This window comes from Sardina pilchardus, chromosome 13 (genome assembly GCF_963854185.1).
Source record: "Sardina pilchardus chromosome 13, fSarPil1.1, whole genome shotgun sequence".
Lineage (NCBI taxonomy): Eukaryota > Metazoa > Chordata > Actinopteri > Clupeiformes > Clupeidae > Sardina > Sardina pilchardus.
In genome coordinates this window covers 20732920-20757001 of record NC_085006.1, presented here as the reverse complement: position 1 = coordinate 20757001, position 24082 = coordinate 20732920, and the positions used below count along the sequence as shown (strand labels likewise).

Genomic DNA, 24082 nt, shown 5'->3' with positions numbered 1-24082 from the left:
AGTGAGAAAAAAAAAATCCCATGCTGACAGCATCTTGGAAACTCTGTGGATTTTGGAATTAACCTCCAAACCAACACATTGTTTTCACACACACACACACACACACACCAAAGTCACTTCAACGTGTTAATAAATGTACTCGGTTGAACCTGGTCCTGACACGCTTCTGTGCCTATCCAATAACTGCAGTAGTGTACAGCTGTTGCACATACTGTAATGAAGCCCCACTGAAGCCTCTCGCTGCCTGCACATACAGTAGATAACCTCACAATCTGCTCCTGACCCTTGGCTGCCCCCTACAGGGCAGTGTTCCAACGCCTACTAAAAATGCTACTAGTAAATCATCAGTGAGGGGAGTCGGTGCAGCATCAGCAGCAGCTATGGACTACTATGGCTATGGACTGGACCGGTACAGTTTGGCGAGAGAGTGGAGGAGATCATCATCATCATCATCATCATCAGTGCGTCAGAGCTTACTTGTGACTGGTCATCCATCTTCTTCATTGCCGGGCACTCTTACAAGCAGGGTTTGTATATGGGCAGGAAAAACAAGCCATTTCTACGCCAAGAGAAGTTTTGTAAGAATACTGAACTGACGTGGGATGTGGAGCGGTAGACAGGCTTGCTTGGGCGAGTTGGGTCCATCAGTCCAAACAGTGATTTACAGGTAGTGCAGCCATTCCGCAAACCTGAACGTCACAGGTTCAAGCCCCACTGAAGTAATTTTGGGCAAGACAGTGAACCCTAAACCCTGCAGATTGGTGCATTGCATTGTGAAAAGCTAAACCTTACAGGTTGGCACATTGCATGGTGAAAAGCTAAACCTTACAGGTTGGTGCATTCGCACAGTGAAACCTAAACCCTACAGGTTGATGCATTGCATGGTGCACAGTATGGGTAATCTGGGGGATCTCTTGCATGTCTACACCAGACAGAACATACGGCCACCACACGAATCATAGAACGTACAATCACTACACCGGACACAGAACATATGATCACCACACTGGACATAGAGCATACCATCATCACACCAGTCATAGAACATACAATCATCACACCAGACACAGAACATACGACCACCACACCAGACATACAATGTACTATCACCACGCCAGACATAGAAAATACGATCACCACTCTGGACATAGAACATACAACCACCACACCAGACACAGAACATGCAGTCTGATCTGTGAGAGCGGCAGCCATCTTGTTTGTTAGCACAGACGTTATGTGCTGTGATGGAATCCGTAGTATGCTAATTCATCATGGTGAAGATATGCATACATTTATGATATGGAAACCGTTTCAGTTTGTGGATACATGTGTGCGCACACACACACACACACACACACACACACACACACAGACACACCTCATCAAACTGCAGTTCTGAGGTAAGCGTTGTTGACACCCATGTGAGAACTTGACACAGAAACAAATAAAGGGGAAAATTAAAGGTGAACTTAGCTTTTTAGCTTAATTTGCCTTAACTGATCAGCTTTGGAGTCACTGGAATGGTTATTTAACTTATTTCGGGTTGAATGATGGCTGTGTCGCTTCCCCCAACCACTTGTGAGCGAAAAAAAACACACTGGCAAGTTTGTGCCACCGGGCCACAGAAAGTCTCCAGCCTCGCGATCATGCTCATGAGAAGAAAGACTTACCAACTGAGGAGTGTTGTAAAATATACACGCTAAAGCTGCAGGGGAAGCTCTGCAGAGAAACCTACAAGCGTAAAACAAGCGAAAACGAAGAGCGAAACTGAAACCAGCGAAGAAATCGGCAAACCTGCATAGCTCCCCTTTAAATCACCTCAACTTTTTCAAATCACAGTACTGAGTACTGAGTACTGAGGGGGTATGACATGAGAGGAAGGACTACTGACGTCCAGGAGTGAGTGTTAAAATTATTTATTCACTTAAAAAAAGGTACCATCAAAGTAACACGTTTTACAAAGTGATCAGCTCACAGTGTGTGTTAAAACATACAGGTCTGCTAAAAAGGAAAGAAAAAAAAAGACATCTAAACAGACAAACAAACAAACAAAACAAAACAAAACAAAAAAACACATTAAATACAATGAAGAAGCACACAGAAATAGATGATGGACCAGACTTTTTTTTCTGCCTCAAGCAACATTACCCTGTGCTACGGTGTGGTACGTCTTATTCCACAAAAACAAACTTATCAAAACAAACTGTATTTCTGCCACTCATCAACAGCATAACCAGACCAGTCGATGGGTGCGGATGAAATGATCAAAGTGTGTGAAAGCAAAACTGAATAAGGAAACAAACACATTTTTCTAGTGGCAAAGTCACTAGATTTCAAATGTTTTAAATGCCAATTTGGGTTTGATTCCCCCAAAAATTGTCCGATCTCAGTTGAGTTTCCATGCAGAAGGTGAAGGTGCAGGGCAGACAGACCTGGGGACCAATCAGAACAATAAAAATGTGTGACGTCATAGTACTGTCTACCAGAGTACTGTCACATGCTGTCCTCACAGCGCACCTTATTATTTATTTATTTATTTATTTATTTACCTGTGTAAAAGGGAGTGTAGAAGAAACCTTTGAAGCCATTATTTAATAAACCAACCAACCAAACAAACAAACAACAAACAAATGATTTGATTTGACATGATTAGAACATGAAGGCCAGATGTATGACTCAGCTCGCTCTTTTGAACCAAAAAAATATGTTATGGGATAAAAGGACTATACAAACAAATGCAAAAATGCATCACTCCACTGGATATGGATAATATTCCTTTTTTTTTCTTCAGAATGTCGGTATTTAAAATACACTTTAAAAATCTCAAGTTGTCAACCCTAGGAAATGGTCATCTTTGGCATAAGAAAAATAGCTACTATTTCAATCTTTAAAAAAAACAAAACAAAAAAAAGAAGAAATCTACAGACGTACAAATGTCAATATACAAGACTTACACAAGCGACTGATGATCATTAAAACTGATCCGTAGGGGGAGCAGGTTGATACCACGTATCTAAATGATTTCATCTGGAACTTTCCAAATGTCTAAAGTGCTTGAGCATAATTCCCTAAGCCAGAGGAGGCTAGAACAGGGGAATACATCCAACCAGAACTTAAGGCAGATCAACGGCATCCTCACAGAGAGAGAGAGAATAGAAAGAGAGAGAGAGAGAGAGTAGAAAGAGAGAGAGAAAAGAAAGAGAATAGAGAGAGAGAAAGTGAATAGACATGGATAGATAGATAGATAATAGATAGATAGACAACAGAGAAGTAGAGCGTAGAGAAGAAAGAGGGAGTGTACAGAGACAGAGGAATGGCCGATATGGAGGAGTGTTCTCTCTGAGTGCAGTACCCGAGATATCAAGGCCCTGAAGGAGAGGTGACCGGAGAGCTGAGGTCTCGATGATTGCTCAGAAGGTGAGATTTTTCCAAGAGACAAACTGAAGAAAAAATTAATAATAATAATAATATAATTAAAAAAAAAACAAAAAAACAGTTGAGATTTAGCAGCCTTCATCACACAGACTGACTGACCGAGTGATGTGTCACTTTTTTCTTTTTCTTTTCTCTCCTGCATGTTCACAGCACATAAGAATGTGTCCAAAACCAACAGGCTCAGCTCTCCCCTGCAGGAGAACATTCTCTCATAAGAGAGTTGGCCATTGATAGCTGGATCGAGGCACTAGTGGGAAACATTTTAGCTTGTTCAATTGTCTTAAAATGGGAAGGAAAAATAATAGAAAAAAAAAAAAAAAAAATCATCAACCAAACCCAAGCCCTTGATTGGTGATAGGATGATGACAGGTCAGCTGATCAACACAACCTCCATTGATTGGCCAAGACTTGGCATTGTGGAGTGTGTGGGGGGTGGGGGGCAGGTGAGGCAAGATCGGTGAGGTGCTGCGGTCCTCACTCTCGTCCCTTGTTGCGACTCCACCTCGTCTGTGTGTGGACGAGCAGCGCCCCCTGCTGGTGTGGGGGTCTCAGCTCCCGTGTTCTCTTTCCCTGTCCACAGACACCGTTAGGACGTCTTCCCCACAATAGGGTTCTCCCTGGAATGTCAACACACACAAAACACGTCATAGGGTGTCCCTGTTCCACTGAGAATTAAGTTTTTACACATACCATAAAGTACTGTGGGTTGTTCAATAAAATGCAGATATAAATGACTATTTGTTTGTTAAATCCTTTTGTTACATATAGATATATGTAGAGTTGTGTTATAGTCATACTTGGCACAGTAACCTGGGTGTTAGCTTGACAGCAGTAGGGTATCTGACAACCACCAGTTACCACCAGTCACCTACCAGTGTGTGTGTGTGTGTGCGCACATGTCTGTGTGCGTGTGTGTGTATGTGTGAGGAAGTATGAATATGTGTGTGAGTGTGTGTGTGTGTATATGTGTGAGGAAGTGTGTATATGTGTATGCGTTTGTGTGTGTGTGTGTGTGTGTGTGTGTGTATGTCTTAGCGCGCATGTGTGTACAGTATGTGTGATGGAGTGTCTATTTTCGTATGTGTGTGTGTGTGTGTGTGTGTGTGCATGGATGTGTGTGCTGTGTGTGTGTGTGTATCTTACATGGAGCCGGGCTCATCCGCGAGGGCCCCGTGTGTCTCGTGGTGGGCCTGCAGCTCCTCCAGCACGGTGCGGATGAGCTGGATGGTGCCGAACGTCTCCTTGGGGTCCTGGATGGTGAAGAGCGAGTACTCCTCCTGCTCCTTCTGCTGACCCAGGTACACAGACAGACTGGCACAGGCGTCTGGAGGAGAGGAGGAAACACACACACACACACACACACGCACACACACACACACACACACACACACACACGCACACACGCACACACGCACACACACACACACAAAGCATGAGTATTATAATGCCTCTTCAAAATGTGATGAGAGGAGGTGAAAGACAGAGAAAGCGATACAGAAAAGAGAAAGAGAGAGAGAGAGAGAAAGAAAGAAAGAGAAAGAAAGAGAAGAATATGAGGGAGAGATAATAAAAGAGCTGCTTGCCTTCCATCTTCTGCAGCTTGGGCATGTTGGCGGTGAGCATGGAGAAGATCCGCTCTGTCTCGCGGTCACAGTCGATGTCCAGCTGGATGTTGACCGGCATGCTCCTGCCACACGACAGACAGAGGTAGCCTGGTTAGGAGACTATATGGTTCCACTGCCGACACACAGACCAGTTCGACTGGGCAGCATCACACGACAGGCCCATGTGTTAAATGAGCTATTTGAGCTCTAACACTGTTGGTGCAATGCTGGCATGAGAAGGTCCTGTCACAAGACGTGCCAGCGGTTTTACGCTCGTGCCAACATCTGCTCCTGCAACACTACTGCACTTAGTGTAGACTTGGCATATGAGTATTTCATGAGATTATATATACACGTGTGTGTGTGTGTTTATGTGTGTGTTTTTGTGTGTCTGTATGTGTATATACACTGCGTGCAGTTATTAGGCAAGTGAGTATTTTGACCCTATCGTCATTTTCATGCATAGTTTCCAACTCCAAGCTATATAAACTTGAACGCTAATTGGATTTAAACATTATCAGGTGGTGTGTATTTTTGTTATGAGGGAGGGTGTGGCAGTGTGCATAATTATTAGCCAGCGTCTTTACATCAGACAAAATGGGCCCAAAAGGAGATTTAACAGATTCTGAAAATTAGAAGGAAAAAAAAAAAAAAAAGAATTCAAATGCCTTTCAGAGAGTAAACCAGACCCTGGAATCTTTCAGATTAAGGGTCTGGCCACGAATAATGAAAATGGCCTAACTCGAGGGGCGGCACCAAGCATGCATTTGAAAATCTCACTGCACGCAATTGAATAACACTACGACCAATGTTTACTCTGACTGATTCTGGACTTTGACGCAATTGGATAACACTTCGACCAAAAACGAAAGTAGATGACAGTCGTCATCAGTTTAGCTTGGCCACTCCTTTTTCGATTACCACAGATTCCTGATAAGTAACGTGCATCCTTGCTCATTGCCAGAGTATCTTGCGGACACAATTCAACTTGTGCTCTCCTGAGAACTCTGGATTTCCAGGGTTTTTCAGAGGGGTTGAAACGTCCAAACTGGCCTAAGAAATATCTGAAGACAGGTTTTTCAAAGGTTTCATGGGCTGATGAGATGGAAGTGACTCTTGACGGACCAGATGGATCACTAATGGGCACGGAGCTCCACTTCGAGTCTGACACCAGCAAGGTGGAGGAGAGGTACTGTTATATGGGCTGCTATTACTAAGGATGATCTCGTTGGACCTTATTGGGTCGAAGACTTAAAATCAACTCCCAAACCTTACCGCCAGTTTTTAGAAGATACTTTCATCAAGCAGTGGTGGAGGAAAAAGTCTACATCATTAAAGAAGGCCATGATTTGTATGCAGGAGAACGCCCCATCACATGCACCCAAGTACTCCACTGTGTGGCTACTAGCCAGCAAAGGCCTTAAAGATGACAGAATCATGACATGGACCCCTTCCTCACCTGATCTAAACCTAAAATATAAAAGTATATTTTTTTCCCTTTGTGTGATCCCTTTGTGAAATCACCTTTGTGTGTGTGTGTGTGTGTGTGTGTGTGTGTGCCAAACTCACATGGTGCAGGGCTTGCAGCCGGGCTGGGTCTCGTAGGGGGCGCGGCAGCAGAGCCAGGTGCCGGTGACGTAGGCCGAGGGGTGGTAGGTGCTCAGGCGCTCCGGGTTGCAGCGGCTCACCTGGCTCAGCACCTCGATCCACTCGCTCGCCTCCACGCAGTTACCTGCCTGCACGTACAGAGGCTTCTCCGAGTGGATCACCTGGAACATCTGAGACGCACGCACACACACGCGCGCACGCACACACACACACACACACACACACACAGATTCACACACACACACACACACACAGATTCACACACATTTTAAAACATGGAACAGATTTTGCCACTCATCTGTATGTAACACTTCTGTGTCCTGTGAATGTCCTGTGAATACCGTCATGAAACGTATATAGTATCACTATCATATAGTCATATGGTTGTGCGCACAGGAGTCTCCAAAGTGGTAGATAAATCTTTCAGCAGAACATGCTGTCCCAAACGCAACCTTTTGCGTTTGTCTCTCTCCTTAAACTGTCAAATTAAAATGGTGTTACTGGAAATATCATTACCAATATTCAGTGAACCGTGAAGACATGCATCTCTACGCTCTGATCTCAGCAAATTTGCGTAAACAAGTCTTGTTTTCTCTGGGACTTGTGAGCCAGGGCATCAAAACATGGGTGCACATGTGCAGTCGATACAGAAGATCCTGTGCAGTCAGCCAGATTTCGGGGCAGAAAGGACTGGCCATAGCGCTGGTCTTGGTGACAGAATTGCGTCATCTGCGTAGTGGGTCAGACTGTGTGCCTTCTCCATGAAGTTGATAAGTGAGTGAATTGACAGGGAGACATGCAGGCTAACATCATATTGATATTCATGTTGCAACCATCAGTGTTAGACCCTTCCTGGGCCAACATCCTGCCTTCCATCTGTGCTTGGCTAGTTTGTTTTTCATTTCAATGTTCTTCTCAATGTGTGTGTGTGGGGGGATGTGTGTGTGTGCGTGTGTGTGGGTGTGTGTGGGTGTGGGTGTGTGCACGTCTGTTTGTATGTCTTACATTTTTGCGGTTGAAGGCACTCTCGTCCACCTTCTCCACTCCCAGGATGCTCTTGACAGAGATCACAAACAAGGCCTCCTTCCCTGTAACACACAAAACCCAGCTTGAGTGTGTGTGTGGGTGTCTGTGTGTGTGAATATGTGTGTGTATGTGTGTGTGCGTGTGTTATTGTATGTAAGCGGGAGTGTGTGAATGTTTGCTTATGACCTGACTTTGCTTATGGCCTGTGTAAGAATGGGATTCCCCACAGCGTCCATTTACCCTAGATGGCCTTTTTATTAGTCATGTGCTTGCACCAGACGGCGACCCTTAACCCCTTGAACTTTGACCTCATCTGACAGCCTGTTCTGTATGGGGCCGAGTGTCCGTCTCCAACTCAAACAACTGCGTGTTTACTGAGTGCATTCTCTGTACATGATGCTTCTCTCAGACCAATAGCTCAGCTTTTCACAGCAGAAGGGCCAAAACACACACACACGCACACACACACACACACACTTCAAACCAAGGCTCACACACTTGCTTGCATACATGTGTATTTGCTCCAACATACATATACACACAAGCACAAGCGTGCGCACACACACACACACACACACACACACACACACACACAGATTCACACACAGATTCACACACATTTTAAAACATGGAACAGATTTTGCCACTCATCTGCGTGTAACACTTCTGTGTCCTGTGAATGTCCTGTGAATACCGTCATGAAACGTATATAGTATCACTATCATATAGTCATATGGTTGTGCGCACAGGAGTCTCCAAAGTATAGGCTACTCCTTTTTGCCGTGGTAGATAAATCTTTCAGCAGAACATGCTGTCCCAAACGCAACCTTTTGCGTTTGTCTCTCTTCTTTAACTGTCAAATTAAAATGGTGTTTTTAAAAAAAAAAAATGTTTTATAAATTTGTTTATTAAAATGGTGTTACTGGAAATATCATTACCAATATTCAGTGAACCGTGAAGACATGCATCTCTACGCTCTGATCTCAGCAATTTGCGTAAACAAGTCTTGTTTTCTCTGGGACTTGTGAGCCAGGGCACGCACACACACACACACACACACACACACACACACACACACACACACAGACACTTTTGCTGTTCTCACAAGTCAGGCCAAAACACACTGGGAAGACTGGGTTACGGCCTGTCCACACCACCACACAAACACACACGCATACAAACACAGGCATGTACACACACACACACACACACACACACACACACACACACACACACACACACACACACACACACACACACACACACACACACACACACACACACACACACACACACACACACACACACACACACATACTGCAATAAAATGTTCCTCTGGTCATCACTGTTCTGTAAAAATCCACTATTCTCACGCACTCAAGTTTATCATCCTCACCACTCTCTGCCTCTTTCTCTGTCTCTCTCTCTAGCCGTTAACTGACTGAACGCCGCCTCATCCGCGGCTAGGTTTAACCGGCCATTCCCCGGCTAGGTCAGTGAGGACAAGAGGCGCGATATTCCAAAGCCGCCTCGGTGTAGGCGTAAACATGTAAAAACTGGGTGTGAAGTTGAACAGTGACGTACAACAACATAGGCGTCGAAGTCTTGTGACACTACTGTCATTCTTTCTCAAAACAGCGGTGCAGCTCTCTGTCAAGTTCTCTGCTCCTCCGTTTGATATTTCTAGATCTTCTGACTAAGTTTACTCTACTTATCCAAACTGACGACATCACCACTGTCACTAGATATAAAGCAAACATTGATTTTCACTCGGTGCTATTCACTGACCGTAAAAAAGTGTCATTAGTAGCCTATGCAGTATGCACCTGTTCTATACAGTCTGGTATGCACTGTTGTTTGTGGCTAGCTAGACTTGCTAGCTCGATGTGACACAATATTGTAGCGCGGCTCGGATATGCTTGTGTTACGTTCATGCAAGGGGGAAATGTAGCCTACGGCTAAGATGGTTAAGCAGCCTGTTGTCATAAGATAGTTGACGGTTACGCATTATATAGGTGTACTAGACTAGTCAGCTGATGTGTTGTGGGATAAGGGGTTTATGTTACGGGATGCCACCCATGTTGTGGGATATAGCCACGGGGATCTTAAACAGGCCACTTCCATGTAATGTCATTCCTCATGGTAATAAACATTTCCTAACAGAGTAATTCTTGCCTCATCACAATATCAACTCTCCACTCATTCCGCTTGGACTGTGCATTATACCTTTCACTGCCTCACGTCTGCCAGGTTCCAAACTGTCTTCCTAACAGCAGTTACAATCAGTATTTTTGTGATAACAACAAAACAGCTCTGCAAAGTTTAAACCAACGATGCTAATCGCGACTAGCGATTAGCCATTTAAAATGCAGAGCCTACCCTCATAAGGAGACCTCTCCAATTCAGAAAAATGCATTAAACTAAAATTGGACAACGTTGTTATGTTTCTTAAACCTTAGGGTGGGTATGATATAGGCCTAGCCTACATGCTTTAACGAAATACGTTGTCAATGGTTATTTGAGCAAGCTAGCCAAGGTCTAGCTAATTTATCCTGGCTGTAGATAAAGCAGGATAGCTATGTTTTCCCAATATGTTAGCAATTAATAAATAAATGCTGAGATGTTTGCCGATTTAATTGACATTTGAAAGAACAGTGTGCTAGATGGACCACAAGGACCAGTGTTAATATGTGAACAGTATGATGATGATCTGACAGCTGTGCTCAGCATACAGTCAGTCAGCTGATTTTAAGTCTTTCAGCAGTGTGTGCACAACTCTCGTTGTTGACAGCTCCGCCCATGTCTCAGTTAGCCGCCGCATAGCCGGCTCGCGTGCTCACTGCAGTCGCCCCGGGAATATGTGTACCCTCAGGGGAGGACAATTGGCAGCGTAAATCACCTCGGCGATTAGCCGGCTATCAGTGAGTACAATCGGGACTAGCCGGCTAAAAGCCCGTGCATCGCCGGCTATCTGTGCAGTCAGTAAACGGCTTCTGTCTCTCTCTCTGTCTCTCTCTCTGTCTCTCTCTCTGTCTGTCTCTCTCTCTGTTGCTGGAGGGAGTGTTCCAAAGGTTGGGTTTCATCCTTTTAAAATAACTGTTCATCTTTGGGGTCAAATACTCAAAAAACTAAATGGAACCGTTCACCTTTGTGACTTAACTAACCATATGGAAGGTTATACAACAATTGGGTTCTAAGAAGCTGTTTCTTTGTTTCTGATTGGCCGAGAGACGTTCCATGAGTTGAAATATCCCACGATAATCCACTCGGACTTTTCACAGCTAATAATAAATCACTCCGCTATAACAATGCAATTGATTCTATAGTGCTTTAACACGAGCGATTGCCGTTAAATTACAAAATACAACACGACAAATAGGCGACGAGATAGGCACAGAGAATGGAGATCGATTTAAGTAAAATTAATTTCGAGTTAATTTATGAAATGTCGGATGACGAGGAGGAGCAGAGCGTCAAGCGGGAGGAGAGCGCACCTAGGCCTAGGTGCGTCTCCGTCAGCGCAGAGGAACTGGACTGCATTGAAAAGAGCCGGCACGAAATTAACACCGTGAAGCAGACTTCGTGGGCCGTGAATTGCTTTAACACCTGGCTGTCGGGCAGGATGAAAGAGGTCAATTTACAAGCCATCAGTAAATCTAATTTCGCTGCTATATTGCGGGAGATGTACGCCACCATAAGAACAGCCAAAGGTGAGCTCTATGGCATTAGTAGCTATGCTGGACTTCGGGCAGGGCTTAATCGCTACATAAATGAGGCCCCCCTTTCACGAATGTGGAATCTGATGCAGGACGTCGAGTTCACAGCTGCCAATAATGTGTTCAAAGGTGTCCTCAAGCAAATGAGGAAGGCTGGAAGGGACACATCAACACACCACCCACCAATATCATCGGCGGACCAAGCCATCCTCAGAGGCTCTGCTGCACTCCATCCAGCAACCCCCAGAACCCTTTTAAATAAGGTGTGGTACGACATCCAGCTCCATTTCGGTCGCAGGGGGAGTGAGGGCAATAGACACCTGAAACCTGACTCGTTCAACTTGAAGCAGGATGAAAACGGCTGTCCTTATTTCACACTGGCTTTCAACGAGGACACAAAAAACCATAAAGACCCGTTGGAGAGGGCCAAAGAAAACTTGCGGGGAGCGATGTATGCGGAGCCAGGCAATCCACTCTGCCCTGTCGCCTCGCTGATCGAATACCTGAGCAAGATCCCCCCAGATGCGACAGCATTGTATATGCAACCAAAGAGGGTCTTCTCACCATCCGATCCATTCTGGTTCACATCAACCCCCCTCGGCGTCAATCAACTGGGTAAAATGCTTCCTCGGCTGTGCCAGGAGGCAGGCACATCGGTTCGCTACACAAACCACAGCCTGCGGGCCACAGCCATCCAGAAGCTGTCCGACGCAGGTCTTGCAGCCAGGGAGATCATGGCAGTGAGTGGGCACAGGTAAGCGTAGAACGTAGCCTATAAATAATCAAATATTTTTTTGTAGCATTGTTTTTTTGTAAGCATATTGTCTCTCTCTCTTTTTATATATTAGATCGGAGAGCTCCCTTGCAAGCTACTGGCGACCCTCAATGGACAGCAGGAAGCGCTGGAGCCATATATTAGGAGACCACGACCAAACGGCAAAGATGCCCAGGATGAGCCTACCCGATCAGACACGAACAGGCCTATGCCCCACAACTTCTGATGGAGAGCAGAAGGGATACCTCAAGGGATGCACCATACAAGGGAACGTCCAAATCAATGTCTATAATAAATAAACGAACACGTCGATCTGTATTTTTGTATCAATCTCTGTTTCCAACATTAGGCTAGCCTACTGCACTTAAATAATGTCATGTGACAAATGAACCTCTTTGAATCCTTGTATTGTAACTCTCACCGAAGACACGAAAAAACCACTGTGGAGGAAACGAGGTAAACGACCTGCTGGAGAGGGATCTGGAATGTTCGTTGGTTACGTGGCGACGCTGTCTATTGAAGATGGAACTATTTTTAGATGCGTAGAACTAACTAAAAACGAAGGCGAAATATACATTTTTCAAACAATAACGGGTGTTTTCAGATGATTTAGTTTGTGGTAGAATTGTTGTATAAAAGCAATATAGCACTCGTGGTCGTGGGTTGTTGCTGGATATTCCCACGGGTGTTGTTGCCTGCGCCACTCGGCCTCCGGCCTCGAGGCTACGGCCGAACAACACCCGTGGGAATATCCAGCAACAACCCACTCCCACTCGTGCTATATTGCTTAAGTAATCGGCTATAGGGGAAGGGACAGATTAACCTTGTGGACCAAATGTTTAAAGCTTTGGTGGAATCAAGGGTTAGGGTTGAGTATGCTTTCAGACAATGTGACTCTTTTAGCAGAAACACATACGTATGCACATACACACACATACTCACTCACTCACTCACTCACTAAACTCACTCACTCGCTCTCTCTCTCACACACACACACACACACACACTTCAGCATGGGACCTCTCCTGGTAAACTCGCTCATTCACACACACACACACACACACACACACACACACACACTTCAGCATGGGACCTCTCCTGGTAAGTGGTGCGCTTCTCATGTCTTCACGTCGTCACGGCGGCAAGCTGTCGAGCGATGGCTCTGGGTCAGTCGGTGTGTGTGTGTGTCCCACAGGAGACCGGGCGGGGTGGGGGCGGACGGAGAGACAGACCGAGAGACGCACGGACAAGACATTCCCTCACTCTCAACTAATCACGCACTTCCTGTGAGATCATCCCCTACACAATAACGTCACTCAGACACACAGCACTCAACACCTGTGAGGGATGAGCACCCTAGAGGAAGAGGGAGAGGATGAGAACACACCCCTGCAGGCAGGATCAACTGTCCTAGACCAGCAGAGACAAAACGCAGCCATGGTCTGCTTTCTGCTATTCAATAGAACTGTAGGGGAGGTGGGATAGACTACACTGGTCATATTAGTAGTGTGTGTGTGTGTGTGTGTGTGTGTGTGTGTGTGTGTGTGTGTGTGTGTGTGTGTGTGTGTGTGTATGTGTGTGTGTGTGTGTGTGGGATGAAGTCAACATTTATGCTTTCAGAGTCTACAAATATGTTCAATGTCAAAGCGCGAAACAAGAAGTGTCCAAAGACATACATTATAGAAATCAAAACCTAAAAATACCCTATTCGTTAAAATATATTGCCTTCAAAACCAGCCTTAACGACTATGAAAATACGGTGAGTCTGTTGCCGTGGCCCTTTTCTCTCTGCACGGTTTCTCCTCAAAGCACCTAATTGAGGTTGTCTGGCCGAGAGCACAGACCACACAGGCCCTTCAGGGGGGGGGACTGGGCATCACAGCGCAAGTGCTGCTTTTAAGTGCGGCACAAGGGTTATTCGTCTGGGCTCCCACATGCATGCACACACTCTCTCTCTCTCACACACACACACACACACACATACACACACACACACACACACACACACACACACACACACACACACACACACACACACACACACACAGGCACATGCTCCAAAAACAATTAGTAAAACCATGCTTTCACTGAAACACCTGCCTTGAAAGTGAGTCTATACGTATGTTTGTTTGTGTGGTGAGTGGTCTGATGTGACCCCCCAATCCTTAAGCGCAGCACGTGTGTGTGTGTGTGTGTGTGTGTGTGTGTGTGTGTGTGTGTGTACATTTAAATGACCACATGTGTGTTTTGGCCTGGCTTCTGAGAGCAGTAAAGATGTATGTGTTGTTTGTGTGTGTGAATGTGTATGTGTGTGAATGTGTGTGTGTGTGTGTTTGTTTCACAACACTGTAGAACCGCAGCACTGCCCAGGATTCCTCCCTCCCTCCCTCTCTCTCCCTGACTGTGCTGCAGCAGTAGAGCTGGCGGCCCCCATGATCTGGGAGGGGAGGAGGAGAGGAGAGGAGAGGAGAGGAGAGGAGAGGAGAGAGCCACCATGATGAGGGCCAGACCTCGTCCACTAAGGGAGCTGAGGGAGCTGAGGACTGCGGACTGGACTGCAGCCTGAGCAAGATGCGCCGAGCTGAGTCGACGACCTGTTGTGGTCGGAAGCAACTAAGTCCAGGAGGCTGCAGACAGTCAGAGACAGCTCGTTCCACATGGTGATACCACCTGCGGCATCTTTTTTTTTTTCCACCTCTCCTGGACCCCCTCCACCACCACTCCCCCCCCCCCCCCCCCCCCAAACTCTCTTGCTGGGTTTCGAGTGTCAGTGTTTGGTGGTTTATGGTCCCTGGCTGTTGATGGACGTTATCTCCAGGGGCTGTCGACTAGCCTCATCCATCCAGGGTCTGCCTGGGTCACCACACAGAGCGAGCCAAGAACAGCTCCAGATCAGGACACAGCAAACATCTTCATGAATACTAGTGTGAGGAGCAGCAGCACCATAACACACCGCAATTAGCCGCGGCTTATACATTGACTCTGCAACATTTCTTCAGCTATGAGGCTAATACACAGGGGGGCAGTTCATATGGTATTAATACGGGTTTGTTTCTTTTAAATTACTGCACTACTACTAAAACTACTACTACTACTGCTAGCATACTACTACTACTACTACTACTACTACTACTAGCATACTACGGCTGATACTAGTACTACTACAGCTAGCATACCACTACTGCTACTACTACTACTACTACTACTACTACTACTGCTATTACTACTACTACTACCACGAGCATACTACGACTGCTACTAGTACTACTAGCATACTACTACTTCTGCAACTGCTGTTCCTACAAAGTGGGACTGGGTGTGTTCTAATTCCCTATTTGCCCACCTCAAGCTGGTGTGTGGTGAGCGTGCTAATGCCAAACTGGCCGCTGTGCCGCGCATCACCCGGGAGGGTGCTACATGTTGCTGGGGGCTGAAGTGGGATTCCTCTTTCATTGCAGCGCTACACAAATGTATGTCTTGTTCTTGTTGTTGTTCTTGAGCATTCCAGTAAGCCTCGGACGCGGGCTGGCCGCTAACCTGTCCTCGGCAGGCTCGAGTGCCATTAACAAGCGTTAGTCTTTCAGTCTCCCGTCGAAGCCTTTCAACTCCGGCCGTTTGGGCTTCAGCCTCCCGTGTATTTTCTTTGTGGTGGAATTGGGGCCGACGTGCTTTTATGGATATACTGATTTCATTTGCAGAGCCATTTATTTTTTATTTGAGAATTCCTGAACTTGCATGCACAATCAAAGGGAGATGAAAAAGGGAAAAACTCACTCACTCACTCAGGTATTGCGGCCCAGTGGAAACAGAGTTATTGATGGCGTTGTTATCGTTTTATAGCTCAAACCCAACATAGTCAACATACAACTGCGCAACATCCAGCGGCCTGATAGGAGACCCTGCTGTTGCTAGCCCTAGTTGCTATTTCTTTTATTCAAACCATGTTCAGGCCCTTCTCTGGAAATAAAAACAACAACCAATATCAACACTCACCCTATCTGGCCTCGACAGATAGCAGCCCCCCTGCCTCCTCGCGTTTTAAACAGCAGCCTAACCCGAAACAGACCCTCGGAGGACAGCCGCGAGTGAGTAATCCCTTTCAACTCTTACCCCGAGCTCCATCCATCTCCCCCCGACGGGACGACCGCGTCGACAGCGTTCGAGAGAAATGAGCCCTAAACGCAGAGAGAAGAAAGGCTACGCCGTCGTCCGGGTGATTCAGGGGGATACGATAAGAGAGAGGCTAGTCACCGGGAACGTGGCGCTGACCACAACAACCAGCAGGTGCGGCTGGGAGGAGTAAAGGGGAAGGATTCCTACCATGAAAGCATACTTGTGCAACAAGCCTGAAGGCTGATTACTCTATCCTCGATTCCACCCTCTCCATCCATCTCTCTCTCTCTCTCTCTCTCTCTCTCTCTCTCTCTTTCGTTCTATATCAAGTGCTTGTGTGTCTCTCACTCTTTTTCCATCTCTGGCCGGGATTGGGCTTGGCCCAGCACTTCATCACTGTGTGTGACAGTCGGGGTGTCTAGGTTGTTTTGTCTATCTCCCCCTCCCCCATCTCTCTCTCTACCCCATCTCTCCATTCTTCTCTCTCTCTCTCTCCCTCTCTCTCCCTCCCTCTCTCTCAGGATTGGGTTTGTCCTGGTGCCCCATCACTGTGTTTGGGGCTGGCGGCAATCTGGTGTGCAGGTCTCTGGCAAAGCGCTGCAGCTCAGCCCAGTCCCTCATTAACTTAACGGAGACGCTCACCCACAGAGACTGTAAAAACACACACACTCACACACACACACTCATATACACTTGTACGTGCATATGGCAGAAGCAGAATGCATAAAACACAGCAGAAGCATGAACACACACACACACACACACACACACACACACACACACACACACACACACACACACACACACACACACACACACACACACACACACACACACACATACACTTATTCTGTACACTCTCTGTAAGCAGAACTTTCATCACTTGAGAACATGATGCAGTCTCTCTCTCTCTCTCACACACACACACACACACACACACACACACACACCGATACACACACATTGTGTAAGCAGAGCTTTCACTACTTGAACACATTCAACACATACTGTACACACACACACACACACACACACACACACACACACACACACACAAACACAGACACACTGAAATGGACTACTGCTGTTAACACTATAACATGATCCAGTAGAAATAAAAACACAGATATGTTCCGATATAAGACAGAATGAAGAATTGGAAAAGCATCGCAGTAATCTCGTGTGAACTCGGCACAACGACGTTCAAACTGATTTTTCCTGGAATCACAGCTGCATTCTAAAGTGTTGTGTCCACCATACAAGGGGTCAAATAAGCAGAGGCCAGTCCAGAATCCTTTCGCAAAAACGAAAACCATATCAATAAACAAATAAATAGACGGGAAATGGTGGGAGAGTGAGAGAGAGCTCGAGAGGCGTTAGAGAAAAAAAAAATAAAGAACAGAGATAGCGAAAAGAGAAAAGCAAGAGAAAGTGTTGGAGAAAAAAGAAAGAAGAAGAGATAGATGGAGAGAGAGAGAGAAAGAGAGAGAGAGAGAGAGCATAAACACTGGCAAGAGGAGGAAAACACATGTTGCAAACATTAAAGGAGGAAAGAGGGGAGAGAATCAGAGGTAATGGAGCCCTTGGCGCCTGGGAGCCAGCATACCATGACCGCACACTGGAGGGGAGCCCCGGGGTCAACGCAGGCTAACTAGACAATAACGAGCCGTAATGAGGCTGGAGCGGCGGCCATCTTGGCTCAATATCCCATTCGAATGTACATGAAAGTCATCTGGTGTGAAAGTGGAAGTTTGTGTGTGTGTGTATGTGTGTTTCTGCTGGAGGTGGGAGCAGGGGTAGGTCAGTCATCTCATCTTACTAGCCACAGTGTGTGTGTGTGTGTGTATCTGTGTGTGAGAGTGTGTTCGTGCTTCCATCCGGTCTGCCAGTATAGCCTGCAGTGCCCGTCATCACTACCGGGCCAGCCGGCCTGAATGGCGGCCCAGAACCGCAGCTGGGCTTAACGCCTTGACAGTGAGTGCAGCCCATGCAGGGGCTGGGGTTATGCTAATAATCGTAAATAACGTGGGCTGGCCTGTCCTCTGCTTCTCCCTTTTCATCTTTCATCTCTCTCTCTCTCTCTCTCTCTCTCTCTCTCTCTCTCTCTCTCTCTCTCTAGTCTTTATTTCACTTCCATTTGTTCCCATTACAGTTCCGGTCATCTCCATCGACCACACTGAGAAAGACATGGCTGAATGACTACACATGCCATCAGGCAAAGACTTTCCCAGCAGTATTAGGTGAAGGAGTTGTTTGCTTAAGCGCTCTCTCTCTCTCTCTCTCTCTCTCTCTCTCTCTTTCTGTCTCTCTCTTTTTGTCTCTCTCCTTAACTCAACCACAGCACTGATGTGTTCTGTCCATTATGTTTCCTTGAGTGAGCAGCATAGTAGCCGTGACGACTGTTCTAAATTCCCATTTGAACTCTGGAGGCCAGTGTCGTATGCAGTGTCATGGTGACGGAGCACCAGAGAGCAATTTGATTGGATGTCTGGGAGTGAGGTGGGCGGGAGGTTGCCTTACCTCGATGCTTGTGATAGGACAGCTCCCGGTTGGTCACGCGGAGCCAGCGCTTCTTGAAGTTCTTCTTTCCGAGCCGCTTCCTTCCCTGTGCTCGCTTGTGCACTTCCCTAAACACACACACACACACACACACACACACACACACACACACACACACACACACACACACACACACACACACACACACACACACACACACACACACACACACACACACACACACACACACACACACACACACACACACACACACACAGTTGTACAGTTATTCCTAAAGCGATCTCTAACCGGAAGTGCATTCAAATTTGGCAAACAGTGGCGAACGTTCGCGGTTAAATTTGAATAATTTGGTGCTAACATTCCATTCTAACTGTAACAGCATTGTTGCCTTCATCAAACTCACGTCCAGTTCCACTGTGTGTTCGCGGAGAACTACTGCACCCCCCTCAGACTGTTTGCGCATGTTTACAAACATTCGGTACAAAATCAAGGCTAACGGAAAACTGTTTGCAAACCTTCGTCTACAGTATGTTCGCAAATTTGAAGTCACCTCTGTTTGTAGCGTAATGAATAGCGTTACTAATGTGCGGTGGCTGGCTTCTAAGGCCTAACCCCTGATCCACTTACCCCTCCTTAAGGACCAGCGAATCCTCCAGCCCACTGGACTCTTTGCTCACATTGGAGGAGATGTCATCTAAGAACTGCACACACAGGGGAAGACACTGCGTCAAGATCAAGGTTATCTCTAGACTGATTGGGTTGAAAGACTATCCAAATGTGTGCAGTCATTTGATGATTGTATGCCCGCCTCTTGTGATTGTAAGTAAGTAAGTAAGTACTTTTATTGTCTCTCTTGTGCAGTAGGAAATACAGAGCAGACTTCCCAGACTAATGTTCAATCTTAAAAGATTGAGCTTGGTCTGGTGATAGCCAGGCTAGATTATTTCTATTTCTATCATATGTGCATGGCAAGTCAAGGCAAGGAAAGGCAAGGCAAGGCAAGGCAAGGCAAAGGGCTTTACTGTGTGTAATGCAGATAAATAATGGCAAAAAAACCAAACAAACATAAAAAGCAGTTCTACCTTTTTCACTTTCTCTATACACTGATCTTCTTGGAATGATTTGAAGAAGTCATACATGTAGGTCTCCTTGAAGCTCGACTATAGAGGGAGAGAGAGAGAGAGAGAAAAAAAAGGAGAGTGAGAGAGAGAAAAGAGAGGGAGAGAGAGAGAGAGAGAGAGAGAGAGAGAGAGAGAGAGAGAGAGAGAGAGAGAGAGAGAGAGAGCACATGAGTGAGTGAGCCAGGCCGACGGAGGAGAGCACCCTGTGTGAGCTGGCGTGGAGGGCTTCCAAGCCTTTGAGGTCGCCATCTCTCCCAATCTCCCGCAACAGCCGGCCGGCCTTTTTGCAACAGGAGACATGTCATGATAGATGACTGCTCAGACTGCCAGCAACAAACAATCAGGGTTATTTGTGTTTGTTTCCATGCATGTGTGTGTGTGAGTGTGTGTGTGTGTTTTTAGTATTTGTTGCACTTGTGTGTGCATATGTGAACTGAACATACTGTACGTGCCAAGTGCATGCATACCGTTCTGTGGTCGCCAACGATAGCAGTGTGGCAAATAGTGTGTGACTAAGTAAAATCATCTTTTTTCTAAACACATTCATTTCTATTTAAGTCCATGTGGATCTGTATGTGTGTTTGCACGCACATCTGTGTGTGAGTGGGAATGTGTCAGTGTGTCTACATCCATGCGTGTTTGTTTATGTGCTTGGCTGGCCTCTCTGCCTGTAGTGGATAGTGCATCTGATCCTGATGTGCACATTATGCTCTTGCTGCTGTGGGAAAACTCCTTTTAAACTAGATTGGCAAATCCTGTCACAATGTGTATCCTACTTGTCAATCTAAATAAACAATCAATGTCTGTTTGAGGGGGTGTATGTATGTATGTGTGTGTGTGTATGTGTGTGTGTGTGCGTGAGTGTGCATGGGGGTATACTGTATGCCAATGTGTGTGTGTATGTGCATGTGTGTGTATGTGTATGTGTATGTGTGAGTGTGAGTGTGTGTGTGTGTGTGTGTGTGTGTGTGTGTGTGTGTGTGTGTGTGTGTGTGCGCGTGTGAGTGTGCATGGGTGTATACTGTATGCCAATGTGTGTGTGTATGTGCATGTGTGTGTATGTGTATGTGTGCCTATGTGTGTGTGTGTGTACGTGCGTGCGTGTGTGTGCGTGCGTGCCTGCGCGACGCGTGTGTGTGGGATGTCCTCTCACCAGCTTGGTTTTTGACAGGCTGCCCCAGCTGCCCAGTGTCTGTATGGTCTTGGAGATGAGGGTCAGTGTGCGGGATATCTCAGGATCCTGAGGACGGACAACACAATGAATCAAACACACACACACACACACACACACACACACACACACACACACACACACACACACACACATACACAGGTCATCTATCTGAGGCACCACTCACTCACTACTGAGGAGCGCGCCTGCTTCTCATTCTCATGCTCATCACCACATGAAACTGTGCTCCACTTAGTGGCCAGTTAGTCCAGTTCAGATTTTCACGGTCACAAGACCGTTGCGGAAACAGCTGACTGACACTCGCAAGGATGATGTTTAGATCACCCTGACCACAACGGCTGCAGAAGTTGATCTATCAATCAATTAGCTGTTGACTATTCAACTAATTGCCAATTATTTTAGTAAACTTCATCGGTTTGTGTCATGTCCTGACTAAAGCACCGCAAAATGATCTGATTTAGAATTTATCTCCTCAAACTTAAATGTTCCCTGCTTTCCATGAGAGTAATCTAAAAGTATTTAGCAAGTAGACTAAACAAGGTGCTTTAGGACATATTCTAGGGTTTTGAGAAACACAACATTTTCTGGCACTACTCGATAATAACTTCCAGAAACCTGGAGCTACTTCATAGTAGAGTGAATATGTTGTGCAAATATAGATCCTAAAGAGCACATCACAGTGAGAGATTGAACCAAGCAGTGGTATAATTCATGCTTTTGTTCTGCCAGACCTCAGTTAAAGAAGAATTCCACCATAGATCTCTGTTTCTAGAGGTCACGAAAACAAAAATTAAAATACCGAAACCAGCTCAATGGTGTTTTTTTTGCCCCCAACAGCACCTTCCAGGCAGCACAGCCTAAAAGGCACTACCTTTACCCTATGCCTAACCTTAACCCCCTCAACCCTCATCCTACCCCTAAACTGAGGGGAGTAGTGCCTTGAAGGCAGCGGCTGCCTGGAAGGCACCATTGAGGGCAATTAATACCAAAGACCATTAAAACCAACGGGCTCGAGTTGCTGCAGCCAACAGCTAGAGTCACCAGGCAGCTACAGTGCGGTGCTACACTCTGGGGCCATGAACATGAGGGCCCATGAAATAAAGCCTAATCTCATTTCTCTCATAACAGTAACACCATGCAACGAGTCACATAGACAGCATGAGCGTATACTGCAGAATTGTTTACTGCATTAGTGCACACACACACACACACACACAGACACACAGACACACAGACACAGACACAGACATACACACAGACACACACACACACACACACACACACACACACACACACACACACACACACACACACACACACACACACACACACACACACACACACACACACACACACACACACACACACACACACACACACACGCGCGCGCGTGCGTAATACTGCTACAGCCAGAGGCTGAGAGGTGTGGGGTGGAAGGGAGGTGTGTGTGGACTCACGGGGTGATGAGGCCGCAGCTGAAACGTGTGTGGAGTGAGAACAGCCACGGCGAAGAACCGCAGGAACACGAAGCTACTGACCGCCGAGTACTGGACATGAGGGTCCGCTGAGACGAAGAGAGAGAGAGAGAGAGAGAGAGAGAGAGAGAGAGAGAGAGAGAGAGAGAGAGAGAGAGAGAGAGGAGAGGGAGAGGGAGAGAGAGAGAGAGAGAGAGAGAGAGAGAGAGAGAGAGAGACACAGAGAGAGAGAGAGAGAGAGGGAGAGAGAGAGAGAGAGAGAGTCAGTTGAACCCATTTATAAACAATAATGTCTCATGGTGCAGGAGATGCATCAACCATAAGACTGGCTCCATCTAGTGGTGAACCTACCCACAATACAGTACACATTTCCCATGCTTCAGTGCTGATCAAAAGCATGTTTACATGGATTCTCATGTTAATGTTGTGCGTGTGTGTGTGTGTGTGTGTGTGTGTGTGTGTGTGTGTGTGTGTGTGTGTGTGTGAAGTTATTCTAGAACGTTAGAATGTTACAGAAGAACGGTTAATAGCATAATTTCAAATGACACTGCCTTTACAAATTGATTTATGGCCGTTGGCACAAAACTTTTTTCAGCTGAGCAGCCGTGAAGCTGAAATGGATTAGATATCAAGGCTAGCTGCTGACAAGCACAGTGCCTGAATCCAGGCGTGGGGCGAGATTCGAAAGTAGCCAATTGGCCTGTATAACATTAGATCGTGTGGGGAACTCTGTGTGGCCAGGTAACTTCCGAAGCCTGCGGACGTTTGAAAAATATTCAAAGAATAGTTCATTAGAATGATAAATCCCGCTTTTAACCGGTAATCTGAAATTGAAAATAGCGTTTTTCACTCTGGAACAAGTGAAAATAGTTTTGTTCCCGTTTTTTGATTACGTTCATCCAACATGCATTTTGTTTATTTATGGTTTCCGCTTTCGTTCTCTGAACCGTTTCTAATTCCTGGTTATATCTAGGTGTGTGTGTGGAGAATTTTTCAAGTACTATTAGATATAACAAACACCCTTATGTCTACGAGTGTGTGTGTGTGTTTGCGGGTGTGCATGTACTCATGCAACTCACCAGGGAAGCGTTTGGATGCCATCTGCCGGAGGGACCTGAAGACGTCACACATTAACGGCGGGCAGCTGGCACTAGACTGGGTGATGGAGGAGAAGACCTTCTGGACATAACCCTGGAGATTCTCCTACACACACACACACACACACACACATACAAACTATATTTACAAAATAGTGGTTGCCATGCAAGGCAATAACCTGCAGTTGTGGGGTTTGGGGTTCAGCCACTGCAATCTCATGTAAACAGAAAGACGCACAACAGATCACAAACTTGGCCATCTGAATTAGTCGCCGAGGAACTAGACTCGAATGGTCCTGCTACTAGTTAACATGTTGAGTAGTGTAATTTCCCAACTATTAGCAGTGGCTTATTCATTGATTTTGCTAAATTTATTCAGCTAAGAGGTTCATACACGGGG

At 46.2% G+C, this 24082-nt stretch overlaps 1 protein-coding gene across 3 annotated transcripts in view; it reads right to left on the bottom strand.

Moving 5' to 3' along the window:
• Positions 1 to 1900: 1900 nt before the first annotated feature.
• rasa2 (RAS p21 protein activator 2) overlaps positions 1901 to 24082 on the bottom strand; it is a 59548-nt gene continuing 37366 nt past the window's right edge. For all 3 annotated transcript variants that reach the window (XM_062551872.1, XM_062551873.1, XM_062551874.1), the window contains 11 exons: positions 23665 to 23788; positions 22568 to 22674; positions 21072 to 21158; positions 19880 to 19957; positions 19425 to 19498; positions 18798 to 18904; positions 7653 to 7735; positions 6609 to 6817; positions 5019 to 5122; positions 4579 to 4759; positions 1901 to 4052 (listed from right to left, as the gene is read on the bottom strand). In XM_062551872.1, the coding sequence (XP_062407856.1) occupies positions 4022 to 4052; positions 4579 to 4759; positions 5019 to 5122; positions 6609 to 6817; positions 7653 to 7735; positions 18798 to 18904; positions 19425 to 19498; positions 19880 to 19957; positions 21072 to 21158; positions 22568 to 22674; positions 23665 to 23788 (1185 nt within the window). In that variant the 3' untranslated portion in view covers positions 1901 to 4021. The remainder of the gene's footprint in view (positions 4053 to 4578; positions 4760 to 5018; positions 5123 to 6608; positions 6818 to 7652; positions 7736 to 18797; positions 18905 to 19424; positions 19499 to 19879; positions 19958 to 21071; positions 21159 to 22567; positions 22675 to 23664; positions 23789 to 24082) is intronic.